Source organism: Pleurodeles waltl, chromosome 9, assembly GCF_031143425.1.
Source record: "Pleurodeles waltl isolate 20211129_DDA chromosome 9, aPleWal1.hap1.20221129, whole genome shotgun sequence".
In the NCBI taxonomy this organism is placed as follows: Eukaryota; Metazoa; Chordata; class Amphibia; order Caudata; family Salamandridae; genus Pleurodeles; species Pleurodeles waltl.
The window spans coordinates 382,993,449-383,019,247 of record NC_090448.1 but is presented as its reverse complement, the minus strand read 5'-3'; the positions used below and the strand labels follow the sequence as shown (position 1 = coordinate 383,019,247).

At 44.8% G+C, this 25,799-nt stretch overlaps 1 protein-coding gene across 8 annotated transcripts in view; it reads right to left on the bottom strand.

Annotated features, from left to right (window-relative positions):
* Positions 1–25,799, bottom strand: part of RYR1 (ryanodine receptor 1) — a 1,068,376-nt gene that overhangs the window by 152,254 nt on the left and 890,323 nt on the right. For 4 of the 8 annotated variants that reach the window (XM_069206986.1, XM_069206988.1, XM_069206987.1 and 1 more), the window contains 2 exons: positions 20,012–20,140; positions 12,912–13,016 (listed from right to left, as the gene is read on the bottom strand). In XM_069206986.1, the coding sequence (XP_069063087.1) occupies positions 12,912–13,016; positions 20,012–20,140 (234 nt within the window). Of the gene's footprint in view, positions 1–7,078; positions 7,127–10,388; positions 10,419–12,911; positions 13,017–20,011; positions 20,141–25,799 lie in introns of all 8 variants that reach the window. The other 4 variants (XM_069206982.1, XM_069206984.1, XM_069206983.1 and 1 more) reach the window with 2 other exon arrangements.

Below are 25,799 nucleotides of genomic sequence, written 5' to 3'. Positions count from 1 at the left end.
AAGCCTTGTTTTTGATGATGTCTAGTTCTGCACCCAACAAGACTCTCCTGCGTGAGGGAAGGATGACTGACTTCTGTAGATTTACTGTTAGCCCCAAACTGCGAAATAATTTCAGGAAAGCGTTTGTAGCCCTGGACGCTAGTAGTGAGAAGGAGCTTTTACGAGCCTGTCGTCCAGGTATGGAAACACCTAAAAACTCCTGCGACTGGGGCAAGACATTTCATGAAAATTTGTGGAACTGACTTCAGACCGAATGGGAGAACTTTGAATTGATAATGGGCACCGGCCACAGTAAAGCGGGGATACTTGCGATGTTTTTGATGTATTGGTATGTGGAAATAAGCATCCTGGAGATCCATTGTTATAAAATCTCCAGGATTGAGAAGGTGTAGGATATCCGACAGCATGATCATCCAAAAGGGGTTTTTCCGAAGGAACTTGTTGAGCTTCCTGAGATCTAGAATCGGTCTCCATTCCCCTGACTTCTTCCTTGTCAAAATGAACCAGGAATAGAACCCAAGACCTTTTTGCTGAACCAGAACTTTTTCCTTGGCAAGCATCAGGAATACTTCCTGCTGAAGCAGGCGAAGATGGAACGGTCTGGATGGTCCTGGTAGATGATGTGTTGGTTTTTGTATGAATTCCAAGGTATGACCTCTTGTCACTATATCCAGCAACCATTTGTCTGATGTTATCTTTTTCCACTCTTGGATGTAACTGGAGATGTTCGCTCCTACTTGTTGAGTCTGTAAATATTGGGGAAGAGTAGCCGGTGCTTGGTGATGATCATTGTTTTCTGGGTTGATCCCGGTTTTGGGAACCCTGTCTTCTCTTTCCTCCCTGTCTGGTGTATGAGGCAGTGGATGGTTGTCTATACTGCTGCTGATAGGATTGTCTATATTGGGGCTGCTGATACTGCCTGTGAAAGGAACCTCGAAATGAGGTAAATCCTCTTCCTCTTGCACCCCGAAAGGGCTGTTTCCGGTACTGCAACGTACCTAGGGACTTAGCAGTATCTGTGTCGGTCTTGATGGCCTGCAGTGCATCGTGTACATGCTTGCTGAAGAGAGATTCACCGTCGTAAGGCATATCAAGAATTCTGGACTGCACTTCCGGTCTGAAAGATGTGGTCTTGAGCCAACCCTGTCGGCGTAATACTGCAGCACCAGCCAGCTGATGAAAACCAGTGGAGGCTATATCTAGAGTGCAGTCAATTATCTCTTCAGACGTATGCTCACCTTTCTGGAGGATCTTTCGTGCCTCTGCTTGTTTGCTTTCAGGGATGAGGTCCATAAAAGCCTGCATATCAGACCACATTTGTCGATCATAACGACCCAAGATCGCTAAGGAATCTGCTGCTCTAACAGTAATTGCTGACATGGAGGAGAACCTTTTGCCCACGTTATCTAATCCCCTTCCTTCTCTATCTGGAGGAGTAGAGATAGGCGCCGACGGGTTCTTAGAAGGCATTTGAGCCGCCTGAGAAATAACAGAGTCCGGCTATGGGTGACCAGTTAGACATGCAGGAGAGCCCTGCGTTGCCTCATATTTTTTGTCAAGCTTTTGTGGCACTGGTGGAACTGTTGCCGGGTTGCGCATGATCTTGATCCCCTCGCTCCATATAAAGTCAATAATAGGAATGGCCCTTACAGACTTCCTTGCTTGGTCTTTAAAATCATGGAGGAAGCATTCAGACTGCAAGACAGATGTTGGCAGGTGGAAGCGTGCGGCCGTCCAATCCATTAAATTGTGAAATCCACCTATATCCTACGGAGGAGAATCTGAAGGGCGAGGAGGCGGTGGAGAAGGAGTGGGGGCTAAGTAGTCATCCGATTCCTCAGTAGGATGTTGTGGGCGTCGATATCTCCCCTTCTTCCTCTTCTTCCCCTGATGATGAAACTTCATCTCCAGCAGGAGCAGCTAACACGGAATGAGGCATCATCCTGGGAGTAGCTGGGGGTGGAGGTACGCTCCTTGGTGTAACAGGAGAAGTTGTTGGTGGTGGTTGATCTTCTGCTGTTGCTGGGAACCTCCTCCTATAATCCTGCAACATTGACTGTAAGTCCTGGATCAAGGAGGCAGGCATCTGGTTGAGGCAGTTGATAATAGCGCTCTTGATGAGAGTAATAAGGTTGATATTGATCATACTCATCATCGTCATCCTCTTCCTGGTATTTAAAATGCAACTGGGATGGGACGTGTGCATCTCCAAATGGACCCTCATCAGATTCCTCCCAGTCCAGCAAATGGCTAGGTAATAGGGTTGACACCTTACTTGGTGAAGTGTCTGTAGGATAGATCACCGATCTGGGCAAAGATGTGATGTTAACCATGGCTCGATGATCAGGAGACCTGGGAGAGGTAGGAATGGCCTCTATCTGGATCACAGGCACCATTGGCATCGTCGATGATGTCAACGACGATGGTCCCGTCGACAGCACTGTTATAACAGATGATCCTTCCATCAACAACGGTCTCGTTGACGATGGTGTCGACGACAGTGGACTCGTCCACGGTGGTCTCGTCGACGGTGGCCTCGTCAACGGTGTCCTCGTCGACGGTGATACAGCCGACGAAGCTCTCGTCGGTGGTGTTGCAGTCAACGGGGCTTTCGTAGACGATGCCATCAATGACTATGTTGTTGTCGAAGAAGGCGTCGACATTGGCAGCGACGCAATCTTTTCTGGAATCCTCGTCGACGGAGGTTTAATAGAAGAAATAGGAGCCTTTACCGCCGATGTCAAGGTAGTCGTCGCCGACGATGGTCTCGTCGATGAGGTGGTGGAGATGTGAACACCGTCGTCACGGTCGTCGACGGTGGTGTCATCGTCAACTTAATTTTTATGGATACCTTTCTAGAGGTAGAAGGCTCAGAGGAAGGAGAACGGCTGGACAACTCCTTCTTTTGACGGGGAGAGGATGGCTCAGAAGAAATTGAGCCTTGTAAGCCTTTTGCACCTTCTCTATGATGCAATTTCTGCCGCTTACTGGATCTTTCCGCCTGGCCCAGGTCCTCAGATTTTGACCTTTTGTGTGGCTTTTCTGACCCATTCTCCTCTCCTGAAGTACAGGATTTTGCCTGTAACCATGTCAGAAGTCTACCCTCACTGTCTCTGAGGGTCTGTGTGGAGAAAGTATGGCATATCTTGCAGTCCTTCACCTGGTGTTGTGGGTAGAGGCAGTATAAGCAGTCTTTATGTGGATCATCCACATGGAGCCTTTTCTTGCCACAGGTCTTGCAAGGGCAGAAAAGGCCTTTTCTAGAAGAATCTGACATCCTTAGAGTTTTCTTGAGAGAAAAATACTTCTGAAGAAAGCTGAGCAGAGCTCAGGGAGACTCCCTTCACACGACGTGCGGTAGAAAATCTGAGGGAAGGAGCTTCTCTGGAGAGTGTTCTAGAGGGGCCTGGTACCTGATTGGCCGGCAGCCAGGTTTCGGTCCGTTTCACAAAAGGACTTAGATAGGCTATATGAGTGACTGGTGTTGCCATTATAGCCTATAGGAAAAAAAATGTATTTGTTAATTATTGATTTTATGTACCGTGGCACTCCCACTTTGACGACGGGGATAATTCAAGCATGTGAATTTATGAAAGATCCAATACTGGATAACTATTACTTACCTCTCCCAGGAACTGTTGATTTTTAGAGTGTCCACTTTTAAAATAGCTTATTGCCATTTTTGCCAAAACTGTGTACATTACTGTTTTAAATCAAAGTTCCACACTTACCTGGGTGAAGTACCTTACAATTTATATACTTACCTAAATTCTGAATCTTGTGGTTCTAAAATAAATTAAGAAAATCATATTTTTCTATATAAAAACCTATTGGCCTGGAGTTAAGTCTTTGAGTGTGTGTTCTCATTTATTGCCTGTGTGCGTACAACAAATGCTTAACACTACCCTCCAATAAGCCTACTGCTCGACCACACTACCACAAAATAGAGCATTAGTATTATTTAATTTTGCAACTATCAACCTCTAAGGGGAACCCTTGGACTCTGTACACACTATCTCTCACTTTGAGATAGTATATACAAGGCCAACTTCCTACAAAAAGGGTCTAGATCAACCCTGGGCCCAGGAGAGCCCACAGAGAACAGAATTGGCGGTGAGCGACGTCGTTCCCGCTCCGGGTCGTCGGGTATGACAATAGGATCGATGTTGATTGTGGGCCCAACTGACATCAGGAGCATCAAAGTCTGACCCGATGCCAGGAAAGGTCACTTTGGTACGACTGGCGTCGGGACGGAGCTGAGATAGGATCCGGGGAAACCCTCCGGAGCCGTGGCCGAAGCCAACAACTTCGAACTCGAGGGGGCCCCCACCAACTCACCTGTGCCCGAGGGCGCCGAAGGTGGGTCAATCTGCCCACAAATGAGGCGCATTGCCTCATAAAACTGCTTGAGCTGGGCAGGGGTGGATCCGGCTCCCGGGAAGTCAGGGAAGCACGGGGTGGACCAGATGAAGGCTCCAAGGACGGAAGCCTAGAGCGGCGACATTCTTCCCGCGCCGCATCATCCGATGGTGTGAAGTCGAACAACCTTTGTCCTTCTTCGACTTCTTTTTCTTATGACCTGAATGCCCGATGACTTTGAGGATGAAGAGTGGTGGTGAGTCCGCGGCCGGTCTCAAGACCTTCCTCTTGAACAAAACCATGAGCGCCAGGAGTCGAGTGTCGGACCACCATTAGCTTTAGGGACCGCTCCCTCAAAGCTTTCGGGTTCATGGCCCGACACTCGGATCACGACTTTGGGTCGTGATCGCGCTCCAGGCACCAAAGACACACGAGGTGCGGATCCGTCACCGACATCATTCGGTGACAGGAGTCGCACAGCTTAAAACCGGTCTTGCATCTACAACCTCGTCAAAAATAGTTCGACAAAAATGTTGTAGTCAAAAAGTGACTGAGGTAGTTCTTCTCCGGACCTGCCTCTAGTCTGGCGCGGAAAGAAAAAAACTGACATCAGCATGCCAGCGTGGCCCCTACATACGACTGTGACGTCATCACAGCGACCACGACGCCAACAATTCCCGCGAAGTTGACCGGCGCCTCCTGACGGCACACAGAGGTACTGCGCGAAGAAAAATCTCTGAATTCAGACTGCCGCCTGGGGAATTCAGAGGTAAGGAATCTGCAACTAGAAGTCTCTATCAGATAAAGCAATGCAACCGTAAGGCATGGTCTGGACACTTAAGTAAAAACAATATGGCCTTTAGGATTAAGGTGAACACCCTGGGGAGCAAATTAACAACCCTTCGGAGTGGGGCGAACGCAAAAGGGACTGTGCTGGGGTGTGTCTATTTGGCTCAGGGAAAATGGGCATGCACTTTCAGGTGACCTAATCACTTGGACATCCGAGTATGTTGTGAAGCTTCTGAAACAAGAAAGCTGCAACATTGTTCTGGCTTGGGTCAGACCAAGAGCATTAGATCAATCTGCAGTCGGAAAAATGCATCTGCCAGATTGGGCTCAAGGAGTGTCAAGGAATAGCTCTGAAGAGCTGAGCAGGATCTAAAGAACATTATACTGGGAGGCCTGTGAAAAAGCTTGAAAGACGGACAGAACACTATTATGAGCAAGATTTGGTCAAAGCAGTGGATGGAACACTGAAAGGGAGGAGGCTGGACAGTTAGGGGGGGACCGAGCGATATACTATGGGATGAGTGGAAGGACGGAAGTGAAAATAGGGATGGAGCAGTAAGGAAGGAAGATGAGAGAACAAAGGTTTTACAGCAAGGGGAGTAGAATTGGGGAGCAGCGAGGAGGTTGCAGGAGTGGGTCAAGACAACAGTAAGGATACTATTCATTTGGAGCAAGCAGCACAGTACTGAAGTAGGCACACATTAAATAGAGCAAGGGGAAACAGCAGTAAGAGCAAGAGCAAGTCACTAGTCGAAGTGTGGCTGGACAATGGTAAGGAATACTAAAATGAGCAGCATAGGAGCTGGGCAAGACACCACTAAGTGAGGCAGGGCTGTTGTGAAGACAGATCGTTAAACTGTTATAGGGAGAAAAAACGAGGTTGACAGGTCATTACCAGAAGTACAGTGAGACAGCAATGAAGATGAGAAAAAAAAACAAAGGGGAGTTGGACAGGAACATAGGGAGGAACAGGGCAGGACACTGAAGAAGGGCAGGTTGAGATAGAACTGAAGGTGGAAACATGTTTCTAAAGTAATCAAGGGGCAGGGTGGGGCATGAATGGAGTGTTTACAAAAGTCTCTGCTTGGCTATTTTGCACCAAATTCTCGTGTGAACCCTAATGATATTGTCTTTGATCTGCAACATAAGAATTTCATAACCGAACATTTTACCCTGGTATGTCCCACTGAGGCTGGAGCACTCCAGTTGAGTATCATAGGATCATTGTGTCCCCAGCTCGCTCTGTTAATTCTCATCAACTTTGCAGGCCTCTTAGACATTTCATTGGGGCATTATTAATTATGCGAACCATGTTTTGGTATGTGGGCTTCTAAAACAGCACAAGTCTCTTCTACCTGTGATTAGACAATGAAAAACTCAGGAGGCCCATGGTTACATAGACCCAACTTTAGCTTTGTGTAGTCCACGTTCAATAAACAAATTATGCTAAACGAGGGAGAGGGAAGGAGACAATATGACAATTTAGATGATATTGAAAAAACAAGTCCGCATTATGGGTAATAAGCATTCTCTAGGGCAGCTTACTGCAACAGCAAATAAGGCACAATCAGAAAACATTGTTGAGACTTGGGAACCCTTATGGAGACTACATCCACATGCCCTTCCTCCTCCACCATGATAACACCCCATCTTACCTTGGGGTAGATGTGACTCCAGAAATGATCCTTGCATGCATTGCAAAAAAGAAAAACTGTTTTGTTGCTGTGGATGACACCTCACATCACAAAGTACTATTTTTTTAGGAAAACCATCCACCCTTTAATCCCCACCCACAACAACACTCCCAGCCCCATTGTGCGCGTAAGCTCAGCCCAGGGGAGGAAGAAGGGATTCTTAAGGTGAATTGCTGGAGTGGATGGTTTTAATAGCAATGTGTTAAAGCTGCACAGGCAGAGATCGATCACCTGACCTGCTGAGAGGGATCATAGAGCAGCGGTGGTCCGGTTCCAAAGCTAGGCTAGAAAGTGACAACAGAGACACATTGTGCGGCATCAAAGACTGTGCTAAATATGGACAGCTCCATCTTTAGGGAACACGAGCGGGGAAAAGATGGCAGCACTAACAGACACTGGTAGAGGGGAGAAAGAGACCATCCCTCCCTGAGGCGTGGGGATCCAAAATGTATGGCCAGGACGTGATGTGTTTTTATTTGCAGGTTTGATTGTACTTGTATCAGTTATGTTTATCTGTTGGCAAGGATTCCGTATGTTTGTGTGCTTGCACATTTTACGCTTGTTTTGCATAAATGTCATAGGTTTTTGCATGCATCTTGTGTTTGGATATGCTTTCACACGCCATGAGGGTGCTGCATTCTTTGCAAACATAATGATACTGTACTTTGATGTATTTTGCGCTAATGACAGTCCTTGCACATATTAAAAGCCTGATTTAGTGTTAACGGAAACTCTTTTGATTTGTTGAAGTGATTAATCCAGAAAAAATACCTCATGTGGATTTTCTCCATGAAGAACTACCTTTCCCAGTTGTGTCTTATCCTGTGACTTGCAGAGGAAATGCTAAACTATTCGAGAATCCACTGGCTGAATTTCTTCCACAACAGTGAGAGGATAGTGGAGATTTTCATGCTAGATTATTCCCCACTATCAAAATGTCTCCAACAAGGAATTTAGAGCTTTCTCCATGAATCGAAGGATTCTGTACTTCGACCCATATGTAAATCAGGCCTCATGACACAAATTATCTATATATGCACAGATATGCATTATCTGTATTTAAGTCTTTGAGTACATTGGTCTTATGTAATGGTTATGTGTACTTCCTGTGTACCTCATCGCTCACATACAGCACTCATATGTGCGGTGGAACTAAGAAGCTCGGCTTTACACCTTGGATGTCTTTTCTCCCCCCTCCTTTTTAACCAATAAAGATCAGCAAAGGAAGCGGGCTGACCACAGTCAGCCACAAAGAAAGCATTGACGAGGGAGAGCATCTCCAGCCGCCGCCACCACACAAAGGCTTATAGAGGAGACGGGCATTAGAAGAACAGTTACTCTGGGTACAGGGATGGAAGAAGCAAGAGAGAAACAAAAGACAGGGAAATGGTTTTAGAGAGTGCCAGAGTCACAAGAAAGAGGTCTGTAAAGTATAGGACACCTCATCCAGCTCAGGACAAGACCACACCTACCTACTGCTGAACACAGTGATAACAAGAACATTTTTAGCAGCAGAGATTCAATTTCTCCAGCCTCAACTCCAACGCTTGCATCTCTCAGCAGTTTAACATGGCTTCTGTCACACGAGCACATTAACGGCATGCTTCACAACCCACATATGAACTACACATCCACAAAAATGCACAGGAGGTCATACCAACCTGCATACGCCACATAATATACCACACCAATTCCTGAGGGTGTTTGGGGCATCCTTATGAGCCCTTTGCACTGCTGAAGCGTCACTTTTTGTGATGCTTCGGCGGTGCAGACTATAAAATTATATCTATGAGGTCACGCAAAGCCACTTTGCATGGCTTTGAGTGGCCTCATAGATATGTAATAAAGTTGCATTGCCTTACTCTGTGCTTGTGAGGAGTTCTATTGGCGTTGTTGTGGGTGTTTCACGTAACACCCATGGTTTTTGACACTCCCCCACATTAACAAAACCACGTAAACCTGGGGATGCGCCAAAACCTTACACCTCCCAGGGTGAGGCGTAATGAGAAATATTTTTATTTCTCCTTGTTTTTCCCTCTTTCCACATGTGCTGCATTCTGCAGCACACATAGAAAGAACAAAAAGCCTCCCAGGATTGTTTTTGTGCGGGAAGGTGCCCGTTCCTGCACAAAAACAATCCTGCTGACAACACAGGCACCCTTGCACAATTGTGCAAGGGTGTCTGCATTGGTGCTAAGCTGCTGAAATGGTGCCAGTGCAGGGTAAAAGGTCAGGAATGCACCATATTGCGTAAATATGGTGCATTCCTGCTCGTTCACTTTGACATAGGGTGGCGCAGTAAGGTGACTTGCGCTGCACTATGTCAAAACCCCATAAATGAGGACCTTTGCGTCTTTCAACAATGCAACATCCACAGAGATCTAAACTGTACCACCAAGAGCAATCCAGGATGCCCAGCTGTGGCAATGCATAAGCTATTGCACTCAGAATCCCTAGCAATACTAATAAAAATAATATAGCATGATTATACAAGTTGTGACACAACAGGCAGGTCATTTCCTGAAATTTCTGTCGTAACCAGTGGCTAATTATTATGTGATCAGAAAATAATTCCATAAGAATCGGCACAAGACCACAGGCCTTTTCAAAAGAAAACATTATATACCTGTAAGCTTGTTTATGCATCGTACGAATTTCCATCGAAGTCATGGGAGAGGGAGCCTCCCAGGTTCTGAAAGGGACAGGCCTCTTTTTTCTCTGCTCTTAGTGTACGTCTATCAGGATGCATTTTTTTCTTCATGTACAAAACGTTTAAAGTGTTTCTGCATAACAGATGGTCAGCCCAATTTTGACATACTATGGCAACTGTCTGGACATTCAGGATATAAATGATATATCTCTGATAGTTTCCCACTGTCTATGATTATACATGAACTAATGTATAAAGTCATTCAGAAATATTATTTCTATGACATACGTCCACAGAAAGGTGTTTCGGGGGTCCGCGTAAGCAACGGAATTATTCAAGGATTTATGACTTTAAAGGCGATTCCTACGATGCAGGTCCAGGACTACAGGTACATAACATTTTCTTTCTAAAACGCCTGTGATATTGTGGTGACTTCAAAGCAGCCGAGTCATTTCCTGAATTTCCTGTCGCAACAACCGATAATTACTGGGTGTTGGGAAATTAATTCTACAAGAGGCACCAAAAAGTCACAGGCATTTTAGAAAGTGACCACTGCTACTAAGTGACTCTACTTAGTATTCTGTGGAGATGCGTTTTGAAAACGCATACCTCTAGCAGCTCAGATACCACAAAAATGTATAGATACAACTGGATTTTTATTAGGGTTCAGAGTGGGATCAGCTATAAAAGGACAACGCTAACTAATATTCTCGAAAGATGAGTGTCTATCGCTTCACAAAGCTCTGGCTTGTGTTGGCGTACAAAACGGAGAGAGAAAGAAGAAAGATATAAAGAAGGACGACAGGCGTCAGCTACAAAAACAGAGGGCCAGGAAAGAACATGGACGCAAACATTAGGGGTATCAAATGACAGCCGTATGACAGAAAGTGTCTTACTCCATTTCGCAGTCCTCCACCTTTGGGCATCTGTTACACATCAGAATAAAAATGTCATTTAGAAACATTTTTAACAGCATTTTTGTATTTTTTCCGAAGTGCATGCCCTTTCCACGCTTCCTTTATTTTGTTTATGCGGGAAGGGATTCGGGTTGTTGGTTGGTGGCAGGGGTAGGGGGGGGGGGGGGGCAGGGAGACGGACTGCCATAGGGTCAGAGCCTGGCTGTCTTCAAACACTACCTTTTGAAGGGCCACTGTTGTTGCAAATGAATAACAAATGTGTCATGAGATCCTCTCACAACAAGCTTTGGCAAAGCCACTAGGTCTGGCAGATAACAGTCAGCCTTTTGGCTTCGTCAATGTTTGTTTCGTCGTGGTTTTTGCAAACATTTATTGTTGGGGAAGTTGTCAGTTCTTATCAGTCTAAAACAACATTGGCAAAAAGTATTAATTTCTGGTCTCAAAAAGCACACGTTGCAAAAGTAGCCCTGGCACTTACGAGGACTACTTTGTGTGTGCTATGCTTTGTGTGAATGGGCAGAATTCCGTCACTCATATTGAAGTTAGCCAATGACTGAAATGGGCCGACCATTGCCTCATGCTGTAAGCTGTATTGCATGGAAGAAAAAAGGGACCGACACAATAACAGATCAATAAATGATGAGGGCTGGATGAAGGCCTAATAACTCACTATATTATACATAATTAAAATCAAAAGGCTTTGGCTACTGCCAGACCTACAAATCTCCCAAAAAGTTTTGAAAAAACAATTCTGGCAACAATGACCCTATAGAGGCCACATCTTCCTGTACTTTTAGTGAACATAGTATTGGTGCTCATACACTACTAAACGTATCTGTTGCCAAATAAGTATACTGGGATAGAAAAAACACCTACCCCAGTTAATATGGCCACACAAAGAACAACTTGTGGAGCACACAAATGTACACGTACTTGACTGTCTATTCTGATGGATTCAAAGATTTACGAGCAGTAACAAGAATTACAAAAAAAGAAAACAATTATTTTTTTTTAAATACAAGAAGAAACAAAAAATAAACAAGTAGTACAACTAGTATGTGGCAAGTACAAATAAAGCTTATTTAATTAACATAGTTATATTTATCTCAAAATAAATCCCATGTTGACCATATTACAGCACCGTTGAAATATGTTGATATAGAAAAATGCAACCTGTTTGAACAAATAAGTCAACAATGGGTCCATCTAAATGCTGATACAATTATACAATTATATTTACAGAGTTCAGCCAATTGAACAGTGAAACCAAACAAAAGTCCATCCAAGAACAGTCTTGCTTATTTTTGCAGGGTTCAGCCTTTTTTTTTTGCTAGTTGTATTACTTGTTTATTTTTTGTTTCTTCTTGTATTAAAAAAAAATATATTTTTTTTCTTTTATTGTACTTCTTGTTACTGCTCGTAAATCTTTTACTCCATCAGAATAGACAGTCAAGTACGTGTACATTTGTGTGCTCCACAAGTTCTTATTTGTAAATCTCCAAAAAACGTTGGCAGTTCAGAAAGTCTCTGTGCCCACTTTACCTGAGCTTGCGTAAAATCCTAGGAATGCCTTTTTTAAACAGATCCATTGTTCAAAGGCTAACTGGTCATAAAAAATAGACAGAAGTGCTATGCCCTGTTAAGATCCACATCCCAAGACCATTCTCTCTGCAAGTGGGGTGGGGGATAAGTGCGTGTGTGCGTGTACGAGCGTGTATGCGTGGGTGCGCACAATCAAAGGAAATAGTGGTGTATTTTTTCTCACTTATGTAACTTCCCCCACAATAAAAACGTTTTGATTTTAGGGAATAACAAATGGCAACCGCCACTGGATTTCCAAAGATTTTAAGCTGGTGACAAGAAGAAAGGCAAGTGCTGCACGCATATTGTTTTGTGAGCACATTTAGGGTACACCGCTTGGAAAATTCAGGTTTTGGTCTACACCCTGTGAGACAAACTCCGTAGTGCATGGAAAGTGGGGCTGGGAAGAGAGGGCAGATTCATAAAGGAAGGTTGGAAGCGGGAATACAAAAATGAACCCATAGAACAACAAACCCCAGAAGGTACAGCCGGTGTGTCACAGACGAGTTAGACAGCGGTTCAGAATTAGTACCAAAAGTTAGATGAGAAGAGTGGTGTGATTTTACGCGCCCAGAGGGACTCCCCTAGAAGAATGATCTACTTGTTGGGTTGTCTTAAAAGGTGCCAATTCTGAGCATACTTTCTTAGGTAAACTCATAAATAGAAAATAAAACAAATAATAACAAATTACTAGGTGGCCTGGGCACTTCTGGAAACTATGACACCTGGAGCTTCGTTTTAGGAACGCCATGCACCTTCATCTCTTTGTATTGGGAGTTGGCCTCCAGAATGCAGTGTGGCATGGGATATAAGGCCTATTGGAAGCCATTCAGCTTGGATCAACCAAGAGATTGCAGGCCCATCAGCAGCAGAAATCCATTGTGTACCTTTAGCCATTGCTGTGGGAAGAGGTGACTGTACCTGAGCGAGTTTCATCATCATGTGGGCAAACACGTGGAGGAAGCCAACCACGGCATCCCATAAGCGGCTGTGGGCTAGACTCTGCTGGTTCCCAGTGCATGGACCCTGTGGGGAGAAGAGTGAGCATCATTAACGGTAGCAAAAGAGAGCTGATGACGTTACCAAGGGCAAGTATGAAAAAGTTACTCACCTTCAGTAACGCTCTTTCTGGTGGATTCTCTAAACACAGATTTCTCACCTTGTGAATTTCCCCAGGCAACAGATTGGATCCAGAAGTTTATTATAACGACCCTCGTGCTTATCAGAAGGTGGCATTGTGAGGCTCCGAGTTGGGTTCTTCCCACCCTGGATGTGACGTTCGGCCCACTATATCTGTGCCACTTTCAAGCACTGATGTCAGTTTCTTTCTGATCCCTGTCCACGCCTTTGGACATGAAGCCTCCAAAATCAGAATATGCCAGTGTGCAGATCTCTAGATTGGTACTTTATTAGTCAGGACACGGCCCCTTCCATCGTGTATAGAACTCTTCGTGCTGGACTTTAAAGGTAACTCTTTCAGCGAGACTAACCTGAACTGTGTATCCGGCCTGTGCCCCATTGAGGTTGACCTGAACTTGTGACTTTCACCTAGTCTTGTACTACCAGATACTCGTTTTGTGCTTGTAAGCGCTTTACTTACCTGAAATCTTTAAAATTGAATAACTCAAGTTCTACTGATTGGAGTTATGTTGATTTGGTGACAAATAATTTATTAAATTTAACTCTACTTTTCTAAATTGGTGTGGGATTTTTCCTGTTTTTCAATTTATTACTGTTTAAAGTGCTGCATAAATACTTTACACATTGCCTCTAAGTTAGGCCTGACTGCTTTTGTCCCAAGCTACCAAGGAGTTAAGCACAGGTTAATTTGGGGTTTGCTGTGACTTCACACTGACAGAAATTGTGTTTGCTGCTTGAGAACTCCTCTCACCCAGTAACCCAATTTCCGGCAGCTGCCCTATGCTGAAGGGTGTGACAACCTTCAGAAGAAAAGCAGCCTTTATTCTAACAACCAGTTATGTCTGGAGAGAAATTAGTATACTGCTGCCGGACAGATAAAGCCTGCAATTCAATCACTTAACAAACACAAGTGATTGTAATAATGATTTTTTTTTTCAGTATCAATAGTCATAGAGAACAGCTCTGCATTGGTTCAAATAGGTCCCACATCAGGAATTTGAGATCACACTGTGGCATCCCAAAATGTGTTGGTGGGAACATGCGAATAAGCCCTTCCAAAAAGCGTATCACAACTGGTTATTTGAAAAGAGATGGCTGACCGGATAGTTGTAAAAATGTTAAAATAGTTGATAAATAACTTTTAACTGTTGCCACTGCAAGGCCTTGCTAGGCCAAAGCAAACAAAACAGTAGTATATCTGCTGGCGGTGCCTGCAAAGGCTGAATGTTACAACAAATGTCTTCGTGTGGCTCGCATAAACAGTTTTAGTAGAGGGATATCTTGCTGCCAGTATAACACCAAGTACTTCAGGAGAAAGATCAAAAGCGATCAACTGTTGAAGCTCAATCTCCAGTCCCCACATGGAGGATAGGTTGTGCAGGCTTGAGTGCAGGACCTTGACCTGCTTTTGTGAAGGATGTCCTCCCAAAAGGGCAGTTGAATCGGAGAACAGATACTTCCAGCCAGAAGTTCCAGGTACCACACTCTTCTTGCTTAGCCCTGAGCCTCAAGGATGACATGGGAACTTCTGTTCCTGATCTTCTTTAGAATTCTGGGCAGGAGAGGTAAAGGGTGGGAAGGTGCACAGGAGGGCCAAGCCCAGTGCCACATTTGAGTGCAGCCACCATTCTTGAACAGCTAGGCAATGTTGGCTGAGTTAATCTTCCCTGGTGTTAAATATCCTGTTAGGCCCCAGTACAACCAGGAAGATGCTCTGAACACTGAGCCACTTCCAGAGGCACCAGACCCATGACATTTTGTCCTGTTTGCTGCAGTAGCACACAGCGGTAGTGTTCTCTGTGAGAAGTTGCACTCATTCCCCCTTGATAGTCTGAAGGGATGCTCTGGATGCCAAGCAAATCAGCCATAACTCCAACAAGTTGTTGTGGAGGTGTGCTCCGCCAAAGATCAAAGTCCTCTGATTGCCGCCTCTCCCAGGTGACTTCCCTAACCCAGCAACAAGGTGGGCATCCCAATCGTAAGCTCTGGGTGGTGCAGGGAGAGGAGTCTCCCACCAGTCCAAATGCAGCCTAGCAAACAACACTGCAGATCTTTCACAGTTTTCTCCAACACCTGAATGGAATCTGAAAGGTTCCCTTGGCGCTGAGTCCACTGAGACTTCTGATCCCACTAGAGAGCCTGTATGTGCCACCTGGTGTGATCCACAAGCAGGATGCAAGAGGCCAAGAAGTCTCAGAGAACCTCTCACTGAGATCCAGGTGTAAGGTTGAAACATTGGAACCATAGCCCAATCCATAGCACAAATGTCGACTATTCATTGAGGCAGAGTGAAGACTCTGAAGATTATTGTGCACAAGAGGTCTCCAATGAAGGGGAGCTGTTGTGACATCTTCCTTGACTGCAGGGCATCCATGGACTATACAGCGCAAGGTGGAATACTCCACCTGGTTCCTCCTGCCCATCACGCTTTGCTCCAATATCATTAGTGACTGTGTTGACTCATGCACGTTTCAGTGCTTTGATCTTTCACTTGATCTCTTTCTCTTGAGTCCTGATAATTATCCCATATTTCTCACAGGATCAAAATGCTGTTGATTAAATCGTGGGCCCCTAATGCTCTGTACTATAAGTTAGTGGAAGTGTTATTCTTGGCTACATGATACACACAGTGCTCCCTCTTATTAAACATATGTATCACACCTAAGAGAGCACCACACAAGTTTTTCACTAGCACCCACTTCATTGTCATATTTTGTTCTGTATCCTTTGCATTAAATTGCCATTTAGTTATAATTACTGTATGCCATTGTTTATTCAGGGACCATTGTTTTCATTTACTACAATTACCCAATGTCCCTATTGATTCTCAGGTTTCCCTTGTTTGCTTAAAACTACCTAAAGTGGCTTTGTAGCAGCTGCGGGAAGGAGGGGTAGCACTTAGGGTAGATTTTTGCACCTGGGAGCCTGGACGCTGGCGGCCAGAACACTGGCCTCTGCCTCAAAAGGTTTAGGGGCCAGTTGCTGTTGAGGTATGTTCTGATATTGTCTCTGCACATATCCCCTTCCTAAGGCTTGAAAGGGCCGAAACTGGTGGGAAAACTGCTGCACAGGTGGTGCCAGCCCAGGAAAGTGTGCTGGTACCTTGCTTCCCCTAAAGCGCTCTAGGGCTGAGTCTGTTTTTTCTCCAAAGAGTAGTGCCATTGACTAGCCTGTCCATCAGTGACTGTTGGACATTAGTGGAAAATCCAGCGAAGCACAAGCAAGCGTGCTGCCAAAGCACCACACTGAAACTGACTCCTCTACCCAGGCAGTTGGTAATGTCCAGGCCTGGTTTATGATGTACTTCAATGCATCTCAGCCATCTTGTATTAGGCACTAAAGGTTAGACTGAAAATAATCTTGGACTGTTTGCAAGATGCCCACCACAATATGCTACAATGCATGCGAGTACCTCCCCAGGAGAAAGCTGGTGTCGACCAATATCAGAGCAAGGCTAATCAAGGAAAACAATCTCTGTATGACATTCTCTATGAGGTTCAACTCTCTGCCTGGGGATGTAGTCAGGAACAGCTGGGGTTCAATACACTAGTGGAAGCATGTACAGCCAGTAAAAGGTGCTGCAGGAGGCAGGCAGGATCCCCTTGGGCAGGCCTGTGCTGCTTTGGAATCTGCCTGTTCTCTAGAGGGCAAGATCTTTGCTTTGCCAGGTGCACCCAACACAGTGTTTGTGAGGGCCTTGTTGATGGGAAGGGGAGGTTCCTGCTTTATCTGTCCTGAGTGGAGGACCTCAGTTAAAACAACGGTCTTGACCTCAGCGGTGGGCAGACTGGAGTCCAGAACTGCTTCTCTTCTAATGACAGTAGCATTGGAGGCAGACTCTTCTGTAACCACATTAGGCAAAGGTGAGTAAAGGCCAGTGTCAAGCGGTGTAAAAGCCACTTGTTTCCCAGAAATCTAAAGTTTCATCATTGTATGGTGTACTCCTATCGTCATCATCTTCACCTTCATGAAATCTTTGTGGGGGTGACTCAGGGTCAGAGTGTGGTATTTGCAAGGTTGGTGCGATGCTGATGGAGGTCGCCCTGGATATGCTTTGAACCCAACAGGATCACTGGCTTCCCCTTCGGCGTAGGTGGCATTAGTGCCCGTGTCAAGCACAAAGCTGTGGCTGACCTCTGAATGAGGTCAAGTAGCACAATCAGACCCTGGGGTCAGATCCACTGGCAGTAGACCGACTGAAGGCAACATCGGACCCTTAGGGGCCGAAGGTGGGCTAGAGGGATTCTTTTGGGCACCGAGGATCAGTTGTATGATGGAACCATGCATGCTGGAACAACGCACGCCTTAACAATGCAGTCACAACCACAATCTCGTTGTTTCCATGCATGCCGTTACCATGCATGCCTTTACAACAAATTTTGTTGTAAAAGCATGACTAGTAAAGGCATGTGTGGAAACAGCATGCAAAACAGCATGCGTGGTTCTGTCATGCAAACCCCACACCCCCTCTGAGGCCCCAAACTACCCCACCCCTAAAACCTAAACTACCTCGACCCTCCTAGCCACCCTGAGCCCTAAAACAAAAAACTATCCCAACCCCCATCAATGCCCCTAAAAGCTAAAGTACCCATGACCCCCCACGCCCTGAACCCTAAAAAACAAATTACCCCACCCCTAAAAACTAAACTACTGATACCCCCCAACTGCCCTGAGCCCTAAAAACAAAAATGATCCCAACCCACCCCTAAAAACTAAACTACCCTGACCCCCCCACCGGCCCTAAAAAAAACACTACCCCACCCCTAAAAACTAAACTACTGATACCCCCACCCACCCTGAGCACTAAAACCTTCCCCCTTATAAGTAAACTACCCAGACCCCCCACCCACCCTAAACCCTAAAACAAAAACTCTGCCGACCCCCATCCATTAAACTAAAGTACCTTGCCCCCACCCACCCTGAGCCCTAAAAAAAATACCCCACGCCCTACCCCTAAAAACTAAAGTACTCCGACACCCTCCACCCACCCTAAACCCTAAAACCACCCCACTGCTAAAAACTACCCACCAACCCTGCCAACACCACTTACCTCACCACATCATTTCCCGATCTTTTCTCCTATTCTCTCTTCCCTCCTCCTGTCCTTCCTTAAACCTTCCCCATCTCTTTAAATATAAACACCCCCTCCCCCACTCTAAGCCCTAAATTAAAACAAAAATACCCAAACCCCTCCACTCCTGACCCTAAAAATTAAAAATAGTCTGACCCCTCCCCAGGCTTAAAAAAATACCCAAACCCTCCATCCCGCCCCTTAAAAAAAAATACCAACCCGACCCAACCCACCTCAATCCCTTAATCCACTCCTGCACCAGCGCTACTTACCTCACTGTGTCCTCTCCTGAACAACGCATGGCTTTTTCTGTGCCTTAACTACGCATCTGCGTGGTTTAGCACATGTGTGGTTAAGGCACAGAAAAAACATTGATTGTTCCAGCAAGCTTGGTTACGCTTGCGTGGGAAAAGTCAGAGTTGTTAAGGATGAGTCCATAGCCTTCCTAAATACTCCTATGTGTTGCAAGGTGGGGAAGTCAGGTTAAATAGAGAGGAGAACAAGAATTGTTTCCAGGGTGGGAGATTGAGTTTGCAGCTCGGAGGTACCCAGGGCGTCGCACCACTACAAATGGTGGAAGTGGTAGAACTAGTACAACCATGTTTTGACTTTTTTGTGCTTTTATTACTTTTGTACTTACCCGAAGATCTCAGTTTCAATGACAAGCGTTCATGAGATCTGCCTTTGGAGTTAGAGTGCATCTGAGCCATCATATGTGTGACATACAACTTGGCCTCACGGCCCTGGGTGGCATTTGTGTTCATCTTTGTGAATTTGTGATACAACCCCTGAACATGCTTGGAGCCCCCACACATCAGAGACAGACTTCCTGAGGATCCGTCACCAACATCTCTTTGTTGTAGTTCTTACACGGTTTGAACTCTATTGCTTTAGGAGAGTTAAAATGGCCCTTATACAGTGGACATTTTTTTAAAGACATTTCTGTAAATTCTGACTGACCCGAGAGAACGACCTCCGGATCCGCATTGGAAGGCACAGAGAAAATGGAGTAGCCATACAACGCCACCTAGTGACACACAAGGGAGTTGCTATGAAAACCTTTTGGATCCAGTCTATTGCCTGGGAACATTCACAAGGTGAGGAATCTGTGGTTAGAAGTATTCATCAGAAAGATATTTCAAGTGGGATTGAGAGAACAAAGCATTGTCTAAAACAGCAAAAAGATGTGTCATTTACACTGGCAGACTAGAAGAGGTGCAATACCTAAGGGAAAGTCGGAGAACACATTACCAAGAGCATAGTATTTGAGGTGGCATTATCAAGTGAAGGTTACAGAAGATGGTGTTACCAATGATTACTTTGTGCAGGGGATGTAACTAAGGGTTGCTAAGACAGGTGGTTTATCAAGGCTTCTAAAAGAAGGTGTTACTAAGGGGAGTTGAGAGAGGGTGTTTTTTATCAAGGATAATCATCATAAGAAATGACATTATTGGAGAAGAAGAGTGGAGGGGACATGGAGTAGAAAGGTGATGACATTAATTGGGTGGGGACAGCTGAGTGAGATGTTTGTTCATTGAACAGTTCTAAGTGGTGGAAGAGTAGGCCACACCAGTGACAGTGCATTTACGTTAAAAATAGAGAAATGAACTGAGCTTTGTTGTCTCTGTTGGGCCAGGACAGGGAATCAGAGATAGGCTCTGTTAATTAAGACAATTTATGGAGGTATTTGGCCCTGTTGGTTAAGGGCAGGTAAATGGGGCTGGAATTTGCTGTGTTTCTGACTGATGGGAAGTGTTCAGGTATAATGGAGCAAAGAAAGGAAAAGGGACAGAGCTTCAACAGTTCCTACCTGGATGTACTCAGTGAGGCTGTTGAAAACCTGCTTGGCAACAGACATGGCCTTGGAGAAGTTCCTCTTGCCCTGGTCATCAATGACATCCTTCCCAGAATAATACCAGTAGAAATCACTGATGGACTCCTGGAAAAAAGCAATAAATCAGATTAAAAAAGGACAAATATTTTTGTATTTGGTGCCTTCAGACTACCCCACTGCATGACAGACATTAAGCATTATAAAAACATCCTCTGCAAGCCTAGAGCACCCACAGCTATTCTATCCCTACCAGGGACAGCAAGCATCATTTAATCTAAGCCAGTTCCATTTAGGTCCTGCTATTCAGTACCAAAAACTATAGGCAGCCATTCAAAGCCTGCTGGTGGCATTCATTTTCTGCCACTGCCACTCCATTCACCAGGATGATTCCATTCCTACAGGCGTCATTCTTTTTCCCACCATCATCGTTTCACATCAATGAATGGCATTTCACTTGACAGTAAATATCTGTTTAAGACAGAGACACTGCATCAATTCCCTTGTTACGGCAACCATCTAGTGTTGTGGTTCTTACTTTTGACTTTCGTGGCTCCCCACTTAATCATTACTGGAATCCCAGGACCCCAGTAAATCATTTTTGGAACCCAGGGACCCCCACTGAGTCATTTATGGAGCAATTTCGATGCTTTGAACCGCAACACAATGCAAGAAATATAGAAACAATCATCAGTCAAACAGAGTGATAACCTAATTATTTTAAGCTCAAATATAAAGAAGTTTGGAGCTTTTCTAAGTTAGAGGGCACCCAACGTCCATACTATATGTATGTTGTTTGCTGCACTTGTACTGCACCCACAAAGTAATCTGATGCTACCAACCTCGTTTATAGACTCAAATTTCAAATTCTTTCACAATTATAGAACGTTTTAAAATGTTCAGTTTTACACGTCGCCTCTGTAATAACACACTGTATGAATATAGCCTTAGAACCCGCCGTAGTGGGCTCTACCGGCTATTAAATATTAAAGGGCCGCGCCTTCAACAAGGGAGAGGGCCTTTAATAGCTGGTAGAGCCCGCTACGGTGGGTTCTAAGGCTATTAGAACATTCTGCCACTCAGGGCAGAATGTTCTATTAAATAAAACAAATTCCTCACAACCCTCGGGCTCCGTGAGGCTTTATTCACAGCTGTTGCTGTGAACAAAGCGAACATTGGAATGTTGGCGCTGCGGGCTTTTACCGGCCAGTAAAAGCCCACAGCACTCCATTGTTTTCAATGGAGCTGCCAACGTTCCAATGTTCTAATATACGGTAATAAAATGATGAAGGACTACTCAAATATGAAACACGTGTAACTACTGCAAATATATGTGCAGGATGGAGGCTAAGAACCACTGGCAGAGGGATGATTTTGCTCCTCAATTTGAGGGAGATTTATTTTATGCATTTGCAGGGTTAAACTTTAGAAGAATGAAAAGTTTGAATTTGAATGTCATAAATGCGCCATGGTGCCCGTTTAGATGTCACAAAGCTCTACTATTGATCTCTGATTCCAATGCGGAATGTACTGGGGTGTACACGGTGTCGGATATTTTGTTTCCTTGTGTTTGTTTAATTGTGCTTTTGCTTGTATGTTGAAACTATGATACACCTTAAATGAAGATAAAATAACTATTTGTCTTCAGAAATGGTTGTCTTGGATTAGATCATTCCACTGGTGTTGTCCATGTACAGCGAATGATCTGCTGCAACTTGTATTCTCTCCTGAGATGGGATTTGCACCAGTCAGGCATTCAATAAAATTGTGCTCCTGCAGTGTGTGCTGTGCTCAAGTCTGACCAGTGGTTGAAATGTGTGGGTGTTTTTAGTGAAAGGTCAAACGAGTGATTCATGTAGCCCAGAGGTTCCCAACCTGTGGTCCCGAGACCCCTAGTGGTCCGCAAAGCCTTCACAGGGGGTCCTTGACTGTTTAGGAAATGAAATAATATTAACAGATTAATAAAGTTTATATAAATAAATGGCTAAATGTACAATTGAAAATTTGTAAAACGTACTGTAAATTTCAAGGAATTTGAAATTGAAGGGTAAAATGAAATTGGTATCCTCAGGTTGATTTGTGGAAAATGTGTGGCTTCAATTGCATGCAGAAAAACTCCAACCTTCCCCGTAAAATTAAAATTTGTGTTTTTTTGTATTTATATTTGTTTGCATATTAAATAACGTCTGTTATCGTTTGTCTATGTGTTTGATGGAAAGCCTATTTCTGTATTTTTGTGTACTGTTTTGCGGTTCAAACCATCAACAATGTTTAGGCCAGATGTCCCTTTGTTCCAGTAATAATAAGTCGGGGTCCACAGAAGTCAAAAGGTTAAGAACCTACGATGTACCTGTATGGGCACAGAAAGCCAACTTATTGAAGGAGAAAGTATGAATTGTCATCTTTGGGATAAGACCAAAAAGAACGTAAGCTGATGCATGTTGCACCCTTGCAAAAATGTAAACAGGTATGATGGGAGGCTGACACAGAGACCTCTTGCACAATAATAACAGTAGAACCACCACACAGACCATTTGAGAGTGGTTAAGAGAAATTCACTTTTAACTACTCTGAAATAGAAGGACCAGTTTTATCACTGCTAAAATCTGGGACATAATTAATAGTTCTGATTTGATAAGTATGTATGGATTATTTTACCCCTAAGATATCACACTTATGCTCCTTGTTCGCCTGGTGGTCTCTGTACCTTGTTACCATGCCTGAGAGCAAAAGATTTCAAGTAAGAACTTCATCATCCTAAAATGAATTTGAGACGTTTTCAATATCATGGCATCAATCATGTGTTCTGGAAATCTATGGGGAGGTGATCTAGATGCTTTACTCATACTTACCAGAATCAGTGTGTTAGAGGCAGCTGGTGACTTTTGAAAGTGGCGGGCACTGATGACAAATATAATCAGATAATATGTAATATTTTGATATATATATATATATATATATATATATATATATAATGTATGATATATAATAATAAGTCCGTGCTGACAGCTCTGATCTAAAAAGGGTAAACTTTACAGAGGAATGCACACCAGCAAAGGCTCATTCAGTCAGGTGTCAACTTTTCACGCTCCATGCATGAATACACTTACACAACACGTCACATGGAAGCAGCACATACTGCACTAACCATTAACTGCTTTAATTTATATAATTTCTTCTAACGTCATTATTTATCAGACCTAAACCATTATTAAACACAAAGATCACTCCCATCTTACCACCTGTTTTCTTGAATAAGCTATTCCCAAGCTGTTCTGCTCAACAGCAGTAAAGCCTGTTCTCCTTGCGCCACGCTCGCATGCCTTTACAATCAAGTGTGTATGCCTCTCTCCTATGTAGCCTGTCATCTAAACCACTCCTGATGCTGCTTTCATGCTGTTTCCATATGTCAACAGTATGGCAGCAGCATCCGGATTGGTTAAAGGGCAGACACAGCGCTCACAACAGAGACCTGGAGGCTGCGTCTATGTTTCTCCAGGCTCACTGACACAGCGCTAATTACAAGAGCTGAATTACGCACGTCAGGTTGAAGAAACGGCCAGACTGACATGCGCACTTCATTCCACAGTGACAGGCAGGTTGGCTGTCAATCACCATGCCGGGGGAGCAGCCCACTTCTCCATGCAGCAACGCGAGTAAAGTTGCAAAACACTATAAATAACTTTTTGAGTATGTGACAGCTCGCACGCAATAGCGGGTCAACACCCCTAGTCCTCCTTAGCACAAAACTCCCTTATGTGTTATCTGTATTGGCAATAAAATACACAACTAAAGGAGTGTACAAGCTTAACCAGAGGGAAATTATATAACTTAATGAGAACGAGATGGTCACTGTGGGAAGTAAACTCAGTGATTATTAATGAGATTTAAAAACAGGTTTAAAAATCTGTACCATCTGTGTCCTTTCGGTCAGGAAACACATCCTAGTTAGGGAAAAATCTTGCTTTCTGCTTAGGTATTTCAACTGAATGTGGCTATTAATGGTGCTGAACGGTGAACACAACAGAAGGTTCTATGGCTGTGACACCATCTGCTTTCACTTCGATTCCAAGATCATCTTAACACCAGCTCCAACTCTGTTGCAGTTGATACATTACAGACCTTTTCAGTAGTGTGAATGTAGTAGAATAAGGTACATTCAGATTAGCCGTCAATGAACAAGTTACTCATACTCGGTAACGCCTTATCTGGTAGAGGGTCAATCTTGCCTCAGATTCCTTACCTTAGAATATTCCCCAGCGACAGACTGGATACAGAAAATCTTGAGCAGTACCTCTGCACACTAGTACATGGCGTCGATCTCCTCTGGGTCGGCATCATCACCCACACTGGAAGTGATGTGAGCCATGCCTATATGGGTGCCACCCCAGCACGCTGACATCAGTTTCTTTTTGTGACATTTCCGCACCTGAAGCAAAGAGCCACATCAGAAGGCTGATGGACCAGTGCACAGATACTAAGGACCTACAGGGACCTATCTAGGCAGAAAAAATATTTTGCAGAAGCAGGTGGGGTTTGAGGGTCAGTAAGGAATCTGCAGCTAGAAAGAGTCTGTAGGAGGCTGGCTCAGTGTATGGCGTACACCTATAGGTGAGGCACCCAGTACTGAGTCCAGCCAACTCTTAGTGATAGTGTAGGTGGCTCTAGATAACCAGATCTCTCATAGGGGTAGGTGTGGAGAGCAGCTAAGGCTTATCCAGGAGGGCGTAAAGTGGTTGCAAATACCACCCAGGTCAGTCAGTGAAGTGCACACAGGAAAACCACAGCGGTGTTAGAAAAACATGTAATATTTATTATAGCACACACTCAAGGACTAACTTTGGTATATCTCCTAACCGGACATACGAAAATATACTAATCAACAGGTAAGTAAAGGCATAAAATAACATGGGCCAAACCATATATTAAAAAACTGGAATGCGAAAATCACTCCCCACCCACACTACCACCCGAGGACCCTTAGGACTGGGGAAGTACTAAAACCCCAAAAGTAAGTAGGTAGGATTCCCCAGACGCCCGTGTGCTGGGCAGAAATCTTGGGACAGTGTCCATAGGCTAACATGGGGGTGGTCGAGGTTGGAGTAATCGCGTTTCAGGACCCTTCCCAGAGGACCCCCGAGGAAACCTGTTGGGATAAGGGAGGTTGGATAGTGCCCCCACCTGTGGATACCCAGAACAATGGAGTACCTACACCAGGGAGCCCAGGTGCATAGGGGTGAAGTGGTGTCGGAACCTACCACTGAAGTAAATGGGGATTTTGGTTGCCCAGTTGTTGTTGTGACCCACGGACGAGGTCAATGGAACCCAAGTGTGGATTTCAGAGGCAGAGAACCTAAGGAGAGAGGTGACAGAGTCCAAACCACCCAGAGGTGCCCAGACGGTGCAGGAGGGCAATGCCCACAATTCTCAGTGATGCTTCCTGAAGGACAGTGGACTTAGAAGTGGAGCTGTGGAGTCCATATGATGCAAGAGAATCCCAGGAGTCATCCTTGAGCTCTCCCACGCCGGTCGTCGAATTGCAGAGGGGTCAGCTGCACCACCAACAAGCCTTGGCAAATGCAAAGAAGCACTGCATGGAGTTTGAGGAGATGTGGGGACCAGCAAGGTCGAGAAGGCCCAAACTTAGTAGTTAGGTAGGTCAGGGCCAGCCCTCAGAAAGTAGGAGAGCCAGCAGGGATCATTGGAGCTCCCAGCCAGACCCTCTGGCAGCAGGCACAGGGAGTCACAGGGAGGCCTCAGCAGCACA